Source organism: Molothrus aeneus, chromosome 4 (genome assembly GCF_037042795.1).
Source record: "Molothrus aeneus isolate 106 chromosome 4, BPBGC_Maene_1.0, whole genome shotgun sequence".
NCBI lineage: Eukaryota > Metazoa > Chordata > Aves > Passeriformes > Icteridae > Molothrus > Molothrus aeneus.
The window spans coordinates 24,700,644-24,712,935 of NC_089649.1; the positions used below are offsets into that span (position 1 = coordinate 24,700,644).

Here is a 12,292-nt window from a genome sequence, read left to right on the forward strand (position 1 = left end):
TCACTGCACACTCCCCAGGACTCTTGCTCCTGGCTTCTGCTGCAGACAATGAATATCTGGGACCATGATCTGCTCTCTTTTTTCTTGAGGTTCTTGAGGAGCAATTTGTCTCCCTGCCTACAGCTCCTCCCCCTGCTCCAAGCTCCTGCTGCTGAAAATGAAGTGGGGCTCCAGCCAGCTGTGTCTCTGGCAGTTTTAAGGCAAGCCATATTCAGAAGCAGGGGGATGCTTGGGACAGACTGTTTGCTTCCAGCACAGGTGTAAAACAGAGGAAGGTGGACCAATGCAGCAGATACTGTTCTGACAGTCTGACTTCACGATGGCTGCTGTTGTGCTGTCCCATTTCATCTAAATAATTGTGTGCTCTGTGCATGATCCTTGGGAAGCTTCAGTATTGTACTTGCTGGCTTGGCTACCTCCTTTTTTGTCTTGTTTTGTTTCTACTTTCTCATTTGTCACCTTCCCAAGTGACAGGAGAGCTTTCAATTTTCCAGTGGAATCTCTGTTGTAAATGTAAATCCATGAGCACAAAGCAAGGCTGTGAGGGTGTTAATACCTTGCCAGCATGCTGGACATGAGCCAGTATCCTGGGCAGGAACAGGGATGCCCCTTCTCCCCATCAGCTTCATCCTGTCAGACAAGGATGTCCCATGCCAGGCTCACCACGTGGGCAGGTTCATCAGCAAGATGTGTCATAGCAGGAGCTGTCTAGGACACTGGCTATCCAAATGGCCTTTCATCAAACCAGCTTCACTCCTTGTGCTCCCTTGACTTGCTGGGAGGCTGACTTTGATGGACGGGAGCACTCCGAAATTCCTGCTCCCACCTCAAAAGCAGAGTCGAAAGTCCTCACTGTGTTTCTTTGGTAAAATGAGGCAGGCTGCACTTTTAATCATCGAAGTTTTCCTGTTTGGAAGGAGGAGGAGCCATCTAGTCATGGGTTCATTGATTCCCTGCCCAGCGAGAATGTTTGCTTGAGCACAGCCAAGCCGCACCTCTGATGACTAACAGGCAGCGCTCTCTCTCTTTGATATACTATCAGCCGGGTTTATCACAGTATCAACACAACCTCCCCACTCCAGGCCTCGCCCCTTCTGGCCAGCTCTCCCTGCAGAGCAGCAGGGGCTGCATGGGAGCTGAGCTCACCTCTTATTCCAAGGAATCTTAACAGCAGGTTTTAAGGTACTTATTTACTTTTTTTGGTCTGCACAGGAAGTCTGAGCTAAAAAAAAAAAAAAAGGAGAGAGAAGTATAATTGCTCTGGCACGCCTGCATTCCTACTTCAGTCTCAGACGGGCAGGCACTCTTTCTTGTCAGAGCCTGGAAGAGGATCCGATCCCTGAAGATTATCGCCACGAACGTGTGTAAGTGAAACCTGCAGCCATGCTGAAACAGATATTATCAGACATGTACATTGATCCGGAGCTGCTGGCAGAACTCAGCGAGGAGCAGAAGCAGATCCTCTTCTTCAAGATGAGGCAGGAACAGATCAGACGGTGGGAGGAAAGAGAAGCTGCTGCAGAAAAGACTTCAGCAAAGAAGCCACTGCCAAGAAAAGGTAAGTCTCTGCCTCCTGGCTGCTTCACCCTCTAGCATGTATCTGGCCTAGTCAAGTGCTTCCTAGAAATAGGAAGCAATGTATTCTTAGATTAATTTCTTCTCCAAGGGACATGGCATAGGCTTATTTTCAAACAGAAATGAATCCACCTGCAATGGGGTAGTTTTGGCCAGGCACAAAATGATTTTTACTCCCTGGCCCAGATATTCTGTCCTTGACCAAATTGCTCAACTCCCCTAGCTGGGAAGACAGGGCTTATTTGCCTCCAGGAGATGCATCTCATTAAGTTTCCCACTAAATGGTGCCTCAGAATCTGTCTTTACCATAACCATGGATTTGAGTAGCTCTCCTGAGGCACTAGATCTGATGGGCAGTTCCCACTGAAGTTCCCTTGCCAGGATTACACAGCATGCTGGCTGCTGGGAAGATAGCTCTCTTCTCCCAGGTCTGCCTCGCGTGCTCTATTTGTAAGTAGCTCACCCTCACACAGTTTGGGGAGGACAGTGGTCAGGAATTAAGGCAAGAAAAGAAACAGTGGTGATTCTTCTCCTTTGCTCCTAGTCTCAAAAATGCCTCCTTCACTGATCTGGCTCAAGGAGTATGAAAAAATTGGCAAGTGTGGGCTGCATCCAAGTCTAGTTTCTTCATGTACAGTTGCTTTTGGGGGGGCTGCGTAACCAACAGCAAATGGTAGGGCATAGCAAATGCAGCATAGGCCCTATAGAGAGGTACCCAGCAAACAGCATTTGCCAAAGAGCTGCTTCTTTTCCAGCCAACAGGAAGTCAGTGACATGGAAACTTGGTGCTGACAATGAAGTGTGGGTCTGGGTGATGGGTGAACATCCTTCAGATAAATCCTATGCAGCCATCTGTGAAGAGATCCAGGCACAAAGAGCAAAGCGCTTAGCGAGAGAGCAAGGCCAGGAGGGCAGGTAAGCACCCTTCAGCTGAAGGACTTGATGGGCAGATATAGAGGAGAAGGCTTTATCTAGGGACACATGAGCTGGGTCTTCTCTGTAGGGGCTGTGGTGTTTTCCCACCTACTCTTGCTGGCAAAAAGCCACAGGCAAAGGTTGGTTTTCTGAGAGGACACACATTGCTGGCAGAGACCAGCTGCAGCCCAAGAATTGCCTGGCCCACTGAGCCTCCTGTGACAAGGCTGCTGCGTGGGACCCTCTGCAGACCACAGGAAATACTGATGCTGCCACTGCAGCAGGTGATGGGCTCAGATCGCTCTGATTCACCGGCAGGTGCCCGAGTACAGCTGGACAACGGTTACTCACCACAAGTCATTAATTTAATTACCCGCCTACCTGATCTGGAGATATAACTGCCTGTGCACATGTGGCATGATTGCAGCTCTGCTCACGTGCAGCCTCCTCACGAGATTCTCAGACATCAGAAAGTGACTCCCTCCTAAATCCTCTCTCTCTTGCCTTTCAGAGAGACTGAATCTTCTGCAACATGGTCTCTACACCCACAGCCAGGACTTCTGGCTGAGACAGATCTTCATGGGAAAACAAAAAACACTGTGGAGAAAAAGGAAGAGTATGGGAGAAGAATGACTGATATTGATACAACAGGAAAAAGCCAGGAGCTCACAAAGGTAGTTTTCCATTTTCCCATAACTATAAGAAACATGTTTTTTGAGGTCTAGGAAGTGCAGCAAATCCTGGTTGCTGTAAATACAAATCTGAAGGAAGAAGCCATCTATCTGTTGAAGCTTTTCTTCTACAGAAGAGAAGAAGCCATATTGTTACATCCTTCCTTAAGACTCAGGTCTATATGCTGTTCTCAGCTGGGATAGGTCTGCTCTGCACCAATGGATAAACTACTCTTAATTGCTTTGCTTCCATTTTCTGTGGGTAAAACAGGAGTGCAGTACTTTCCCTTCTGCACCATGGCTGGTTTGAATGGCTTTTGGGGCAAGACCAGGGAGGCTATCCTAGGATTTTTAAATGGAATATCACAGCCCTCAGCCAAATAATTTACTTTTATAAAAGACCAAATGAACATAATTTTACCAGCATCATCTGACATGCATATTTTAGGTGTTTCTTGGGGTTTTTTGTCTTCTAATACACAAAACAGCTTATGACATTGATAGCACAGGACAGCTCCAAATGCAGTAATACAGTGTCTGCATTCCTGTGGTGTTTGATTACAGAAATATTTTTTCCAGCAATAAATACATTTGTGCTTTTTAACTATCTACAAAAAGCCATTTGCAGAGAAAGGAAAAAATAAAGAGTTAAATTAACTACCCATGCAACTACTGTTGAACAAAAGGAACAGGATGTCCTGCCAATTTAATGGGATAAGTCCTATCTCATTCTGCATTTTTCATTCAGCCTTGAATGAACTTGTATGAGTGTATATTCTTTTATCATACTGCCATTCCATACTTGGGTATAAAAAGTATGATAACAGAAGGTTGGGTTTTGGCAAAATACTCTCCTACTGCTACCAGAATAGTGAATGGAATTTGGAGTGACTGTCTCCTTTATCAAAAGCCTCTGAGTCACATGGGGATTTTCTCTGCACTGTTTGCTGAAGTTGAGCAACTATGTGGGAGGTTCTTCTTTTTCAAAGGAATTTATTAGTCAAAACTGACCAAAAAAACCCCAAAGCAAAGCAAAAACAACCCCCCAAAAACAAACAAGCCACCACCAAAAATCTACCCCCCTTTCAAAATCTTGCACATGGAAATAGATGGGGGTTGTATATTTTCCTTTCTTTTCTGTCATTATATTATTAGTAAATCTTCCCAGGTTCCTGGGGCTTTTACTGTTAGAAGGAGGGCTCCAGACTGAAGTCTCCTGTTGTCTTTTCTAGGCCTGAAGAGAGGCTTTTTCCCACCTCCTGCATAAAATGTCTTCTCTGAGATCTAGTTTGTGGTAATTGCACTAGTTCCCATTTAACCTGAGAGATCCAGGTATCATGCTGCAGGGAATAGGGCTGATCTACAAAAAAAATGCTGCTCCACAGACATTTGGAATTCCTAGTTTCCTAAAGAGGAGAGGGAAATTGTAAAGCTATGTTCATATTAAATATCAGCCAAGTAGGTGATGGAGCTAAAAGGAAGTGTGACCTTGGTAAGCAGAATAGTAGAGTTAACTCATCACTTGTACTGTGAGAGGCAGTCGGGGGCTGATGGGGAGGTGGGTGGGTGTTGACTGAAAGCCAAACCTAACAGTTTGTCTGCAGAGGCAGCTCTCAGCTAGGGACTGCTGGCAGGGCAGCTGGGCTGGTTCTCAGGGAAGAGAGAACACAAAATATCCAGCCAGTTGGATCAGTTTGTCAAGTAGGAGTTTGCAGCAAATCCAGCCACAGCTGCAAACATGCACAGGCAGGTAAAGCTGTAGATAGCTGGTTCTGCAAGGGATTGCTTTAGAGGAAGGGAAGAAAGGGACTACTCCCTGGGAGCACTTGTGAGCATTGCTTAGCAAATCTAGGCATGCTTATGGCTATCCTGACACCCCTGACTTCTCCTCCTGTGGCATGTTTGGCCAAATATGATGAAACCCCACAATGTTTGTCAGAGCAGGCTGGAAAAACTTGTTAACAAATGTCACATAACTGCTTTTGCATTAAGCACCCATTGCACAAAAAAAAAGAGCAATTGTCCTAATGTCACATTTATTTCTCACCACTCTTTTGCTCTGCTCAGAGAGGAACCAGAAATGTTCACCAGATGCTGGCAGATTGCCATGCAAGGAAGCAGAGTTTCCAACAGGTAAGTGGCAACCTATGGTGCTCCTAACACATTGAGTGGTGTCAGTGCTTTATCCTTGAGTCCCAGTCAGCTTCAGAGCCTCATATGAGCCAAGAATGTTCTCACCTTTTGGACCAGTTTTATCCAGTATTGCTATGTTCCTCATGTATGGTATGATGATTTGAAGATGATACAAAGCAGACCAGGCTGGCAGATTGGGGAGTAGCACAGGGAGATGCTCCTGATGATTTTTGGTGGGCTGTTTTCCCTTCCTGCCTCAGTTGTTACCTTCAGTAAAGACAGAGGGCCTCTATATTGTTGAAATTGGAGGGATTCACTGTAAAGGACAGAGTTCCCAGTATTTCAAGGCTAGCTAAAAAGTAGGGCTAAAGCTTGCCTGAGACAAAACTGAACATACTGTTTCTTTCATAGATGAAGGAAGCACAGAGGAAAAATTCAGAAGAGATCACAGCCCCCCAGAAGCCAATACCACAGAGCCACTCCAGCACAGAGAGCCAGAGAACACTGCAGAAAGCGGATGAGAATGAGCCTGAATGGCAGGAATTCTGTAAGATCTTAAAATTACCTTTTCCCATAAGGCTTGAGAAATCCTAGGGCTCTGTGGGGTCATGTCAACCCTTCCCCTGCCATACTAGAACTGAATAATAGGTCAGAAAGAAATACAGCACTGTGTTATCAGAATATTTCTGAGTCCACACAGCATTGAGACTAGAGCTGGGCAGGGAAATTGAAAACTTTTCCAACTGACACTATGTTAAAACAAGCAACAAATAGGAACCACATGAGTATAGCCAGTACAATTAATTTTAAACTAGAAGCTGGTCTTTTGTAGGACTTTGCAGTAACTGCTCTTGAGGACAAGGGTAGTCCTCAAGAGTAACAGGGACTAACAAAAAGGGCTTCCCTGTCATTCAAGCGTGATCCCACCCAAGTAAAGCCCTTCTGCACTGTCTCATGTAATGAATCCCAAAAATAGAAAGGAAAATGGCAAATAGTATGAGACTTGCAGTAGCAGCCATCACTGCTGCCAAATGCTTCCTGAAGGAGAACCTGATGCACTTTTCTTCCCAGTTCCTCCCCTGCTGCTCAGTAGATGGCAATGCTGTACCACCAGTTGTTTCCACTTCAGTCTAGGGGTTTTATTTTTCTGACTGATAAAAAAACCGCTGACTGGAGAGCTGGTTACTCATACAGACTCCAGGGAGAGATGGACCTAGACAATCGAGGCAGTTTTACAGGAAAAAAACCCCAAACAAAAACAGTCATGTTCTCCACTTTCCAGAATAGTTCCAGCAAGGCTCCTTCCCACCCTCCAAAATTGATTAGCACTTTCAAATCCTTCAAATTATTGATTTGGGGTCATTTCAGCAGCTTCAACTCCAGCAGCTTCAAGTTCTGTGTCCGTCCCCCCTCCGTCCCCCCCCCCAATTTACATGAAAGGCACTACAGAAATCCATATCTGAACCAGGAGTCGGCATCTGAAACAAAACCAAGAAGTGTCAGTGTACAAAAGGACCTGGTACTGAGAAAAAACAGATTTTGAATCTTGTCCCAGAAAAAAATTGGTTTTTAACCTTTTAAAGGAATGAAAACTATGCCACTTAACACATGGGAGAGACATGGCAAATGGTCTCACAATTGAGTGACTCTTTCAGCTTGTGGAATGGATTATTCTTACATTTCAACGAGCAGGAAGATGGCCAAAGGGTAGCAAGCTTTAAACTTGCTACTTGTTCGCTCCTGTAGGACTCCTTTTTTGTTCCAGTGCAGAAATCCAAGGCAGCAGACGAGAAGAGACGCTCCCTTGCACGGCAAGCCAGAGATGACTACAGGAGGCTTTCACTGCAGGGCATCCACAGAGGGAAGCAGGCAGATATTTCCAAGGGTGCCACAGCAGGAGATCGGCGACCACTTCAATACCCACCTCTCCCCCCCAAGCCTAAACTTCTACCTCCTGCAACGGCAAATGGGAGAGCAATTAGGTAAGGAAGCCCCTGTGCACTGTGGAAAGGAGAAGGGATGAGATTCTTTTGCTCTAGCAAGAGATGGTTGAGATGGTTGTCTCTCCTCCTTCTGTAGAAGAGACACCCAGCAGGGCAAAATACAGAGCCTAGGCTATATTCCAGCCTGGGGTGTGATGAGGCCTTCAGGTGTTCATTCCTGGAGGGTAACAGGTTTAGTTAGTAGAGTGTCTTAAGTCTGGAGCACAGAGAACCCCTATGATGCCAGATGTCCACTGAAAACCATATTCCATACAGCTGAACTGGTGTAAGCTGCCTGTTTAGGGACGGTCTTAAAATCCTAAGCAAAATGTAAGTCCCATGCAGAGACTCAAACCCTGTCTTTTGAATCTGATGCACAAACCACAGGTCTCTTTTAACAGGAAAGAGGGAGTCCAGAGGACAATCTCCAATTCCACAGAAGAAAGCATCATCAAGTGGTTCAAAGAGGAGCAATTCCCCCTCCGAGCTGGCTATCTGAAAACCACAGACACAATAGCACCTTGGTTCCATGGTAAGTCCTGGGAATTTCCACCCCAACCCAAGTGTTTAAAAAGTTTTTTCTGCTAACATGGCTGCTAATATGGACTCGTCTTGGGAGTAAAGCTCCTACACTGGAATCAACATTCAACAACTGCAATACCATTCTCTCTCATAACACAGCAACAGTCCTTTCGAGCTCTCCACATTTGTCATTCATTGTTGGCCAAGTGTGGCACAGTTAACAAAAAGCTGTTGGCCATGGCCTGTTACTAGCAATGGCAGCACTCTTGGGCTACTGGGCAAGAAAACAGTGAAAGGGATGGAAGTGCCATGGACTAGTTTTAGAGCAGATTTCTTGTGAGAACTGTTCTATCCAATCCTGCACAAATGCTTTTCTCCCTGAAGTTTTGTGTTTTGGTTTTGAACAGGTATCCTAACCTCTAAGAAAGCAGAAGAGCTTCTGAATAAAACACTACCAGGGAGTTTTCTGATCCGGGTCAGTGAGAAAATCAAAGGCTATGTGCTCTCCTATCGGTCTGTAGAAGGATGTAAACATTTCCTCATTGATGCCTCCAGTGATTCCTACAGCTTTCTTGGAGTGGACCAGCTGCAACATTCAACACTGGCTGACCTTGTAGACTACCACAAGGTGAACGTCTAGCAATGCATTCACTAATTGCTTAATTGCCTCAGGGCACTTCAAAATAAGACAGAGTAGATTCAGTTGTTTTGAAGTTGGTAATAACTAGACCCATTTTATCTGCTGCTGGGTATCCTGTGTGATGCTCCAGAAGGGTATGTCAGCCTGACTGGTACAGCCCAGGTGACCTAATACATCTCAGGTATCTTTGATTTGATTCACTCACCCTCAAACACACAGAACACCTTGCATACTGGGCCCAAGTTACTTAAAAGCTACTTAGAAGAAATGTTGATGAGAGGTGACAGCCTACTCATACAAACTCCTTTCTTTTGTATTCTCTCCTTCGTTAAGGGGCAGTGGCAAGTTGGGTAAACACAAATTCCTGCTTACCTTCAGCCTGAAAGAGAGCAACATGTCTTTATAATATCAAAGCAGACAAGGGGTGGTACTGAGCAAAGGTAAAAAATAGAAAGGAAGGAGGAAGGTTGGCAGGCTCTTGCAACAATAACAGTGGTGTTTACCAGCACTGACTGCAGTTGCATGGGTTTCTAGGAGAGCCAGGTGGATTGTTCATTCGTTTTACTGTAAGATCTGCCCAGGTACAGGTCAATAATTTTTCTCATGGGTTCATTTAAAATCCCTGTTTCTTTTAAAAAAGTGCCTAGCTTAATACAGACATGGTAAACAAAACTGGACATGAGAACAATAGCTATACTCATTTGCTCTATGGAACTTTACCTGGACTGCGTGAGCTTGCTTTTTGCATGATTTTCACAGTTCAGGCTGAAAGTATTAAAAGCAGGAGTTATACAGCTATTTGTACCAGAGCTAAAGGATTTAAAGCTTTGCTGTGCATAGCTACATGGAATATAGAGCCAAGCCCACAGTCTGCAAAGAATCCTGCAGCTCCCCTGCACTACAGCACATGTGGGCAGATGAACCAACTCTGCCAAAGTGCCCCACTGGGTTCTGCTTATCACCCACCAGGTGAGCTTGAAAGAAGGCAAGTTCCCACCATGCATCTGTTGCTAGGATGGAGAATGAGATTGGAAGCACAGACTGTACTTAGAACAGGACTTGCCTAAGCAGAGGGTGTGTGCTCTCTCCAGAATCCACCCTTGTCCCTCCCACAAACACAGTCAGAAGCACAGTTCACAATCCCTGGTCTGGCTCTACCTGCATGCTGCACATTCCTGGCTCCAGCACTTTCTAGGCAGGGCACCTCTCCATGTCAGAGAAGCTCATCCATTCTCAGGGATGAGCACAGCTCTTTCCTATAACTGCCAGAGCTGTGTCACTGAGTTATGGCACAGAGCACATTGTGTTATGAGGGCAGAGGGCCCTTCCCTGAGTTCTCCAGGAAACTGAGCTGTATCACACAGTGGTGGGAACACATCCACAACATAACAGAGGCAGGAAGACTGCTGTTTGCCTTGTGAAGTTATGACAGGCAGGGTCTGTTTGGAAACTGGTGTTTGATCATATGCTATATTAACAGGATGAACCCATCACTTCCTTGGGGAAGGAGCTGCTGCTTTATCCGTGTGGCCAAGAGGACCAAGAGCCAGATTACATCTCTCTCTTTGAGTAAACCTCCCCATCTCGTTGGGCAGCCCCGGACTTGTATTCACAAAGAACTTGGAACTGGACTTGGAACTAGAGCTGCTGATACTTAGCTGAAACCATCAGTGCCTCTATTTTGTATCCTTCACAACAAAGCAGTAGGAGGATAAGTACTGTGAGCTACAGGATGCAATAGCCCAGCAAGCTGCAAACCTGGATACATCCCACAAGATGGAGAGAATGAGTTGATGAAGTAATCAGTTGATCAGGGAGATACTGCCATGGATTTTCATTGGGTTTTTGAAGGTTTCCTTGGGGGACTTCTATATTCAAGCTGCCTTTTGTTCTTGAATGCAAGGTTCTCTGGGAAATAGATTAGTACCTACAGTTGAATGAGATTATAACCTTCCCAAAGGCACAAAACAACTTGGAGAGGTGAATCGATCTTGATATGTAATTTGCAAAATGTGAAGCTTAATTCTATAAAATGCTGTGTCCTTGAAAGGAAGGATGTTCAGCCAAACATCCAAGCAAACCCTGAGTGCCTTTCAGTGAAAGGTGCTCTCTGTGACAAGAGATTGGCACACGTGAAGACTGCGTTTTTTTAAACTCCTCTAGCCTCTGAATATAGATCCTCACTCTTTTAACCTGTATTTAACTCCCACACAGGCCTTTCTGCATTGAGAGGGATTATCCTTTTTGAAAAGGAAAGGAGATGGGACAGAGTAATTTTTATGAATGACAACCACATGTACAGAGCCTAAAAATGTAAGAAGGAACACCTATATCAGTATTAAAACAGTTTACAGAAGAGTTTTTGCCAGTAAAGAATGCTGTTTTCCAAAATGGAGCTATTTATTGCAAGTTGTGTCCCAATTACTGAGATGCATCTAGTGTAAACTTCATTATAGAACTTGTTCTTTCAACATCATGTTCTTTTTTCTTATCTGTTACAATGCTCTTTAAATACATCATTCAGAAGATTGGGGGAGAGCTTGGAAAGAATCGCATAAGAAATTAGTCTTCATCCAGGTTCCCCAATGTTCTTGCACATGACAAACTCTGCAGCTGAGGGGTCTGAATCTACAAACATCATTTTTAGAGCCACAATCCTCAAATAGTGAATAAGAGTTGGTCTTGTTTCAGTTGTTTACCTCTTTTTACCTGGTTTCTTTTTTCTGTTAGATCAGGGCTACTCAACTTGAAGAAGCAGTCAAAACTTTCAGTCTTACATTAATCTGGGTTTTGCAGAATACAGATTTAAAGAAATTGTGATCATCTGGTCTTAAAATTTACTGCTATGCTGACAGGTGCTTTCCATTCCAGGAAAGAGGGGATAAGTACACTCCAGTTACAGCAAGTGTCACTTGCTAGAAATAAAGCCTTAATGTAAACAGATTCTGAATGTAAAGACACTCTGCCACTGCAAATGACTTCATGAGCTTCTTGAGCAATATATCACATGTATCAAAGAGATAATTTCAATATAATCTGTATCAATCATGAGAAAGGGTGTTAGATTAATTGTAGGGGGGAAAACATCCCTCCTTCCCTCTTTATGAACTGTTTCTTTTAAAAATTTTGTCAAAATTGAAAGATCCTTCAGAAAAACATCTGTTTTCATGTGAAGAATATGCCACAGCTGATATCTTGCTGAGACAAATTGTGAAGTGTTTTGCAGACCATTGGGCTGGTAAAGAGGGAGGAAAAGTATGCTCTAAAAAGGCATTTTGAGACTCAGGGTGTTAACTTGCAAAATAAGATGCAGGGCAATCTGTCATGGACATAGCAGGCCATAATCGATTTTAGCTCTAAGATCTTTAGTAAAACTCCTCAGGTTTTGACCTGCTGACAAGTGGACCAGTAGATTCACTACCTTTATATTAAACTACTTATTTGCAAATATTGTCTCAGTACAGCCTAGGGAAAACATGTTCACATCATCCCACATGTTTGAGTCATGCCCCAGTTTTTTGAAGACCCACTTTTCTGCTGTGAGGCAAGAAATATGAACATCTAGATGACTAGACTGACTGCAAAGGCAACTACCTTGCTAGAACAGATCCCCTTAAGACTGGCTCTTCTATTGCTCCAAAATCCAGTTACCCTGAAAGTCTGTGCAGCAAGGATGTCTTGCAGCAGTTGAGAATCAAGGGTGATGACATACCTTTGGGAGTTTTCTCTGTAAAATCTTTCCTTCTTCAAGGGATGCTGTGTAAGGATTACAAGAGGAGTTAATTTGCAAGTTGCTTGCTGGAGAGATCATGAATCCTGGAGGAGCATGGGAATTTCTTTTTGCTCGATGCCTT

The 12,292-nt window shown here is 44.4% G+C and overlaps 1 protein-coding gene across 1 annotated transcript; it reads left to right on the top strand.

The window, feature by feature from the left end:
- The first annotated feature begins 1,233 nt into the window (after window positions 1-1,233).
- SH2D4A (SH2 domain containing 4A) lies at window positions 1,234-10,909 on the top strand. The gene is made up of 9 exons (XM_066548992.1): window positions 1,234-1,558; window positions 2,331-2,490; window positions 3,002-3,164; window positions 5,229-5,294; window positions 5,706-5,841; window positions 7,060-7,276; window positions 7,678-7,808; window positions 8,206-8,426; window positions 9,919-10,909. Exons 1-9 carry the CDS (start codon window positions 1,384-1,386, stop codon window positions 10,009-10,011), a joined length of 1,362 nt encoding a protein of 453 aa, XP_066405089.1. The 5' UTR covers window positions 1,234-1,383; the 3' UTR covers window positions 10,012-10,909.
- Window positions 10,910-12,292: the final 1,383 nt, after the last annotated feature.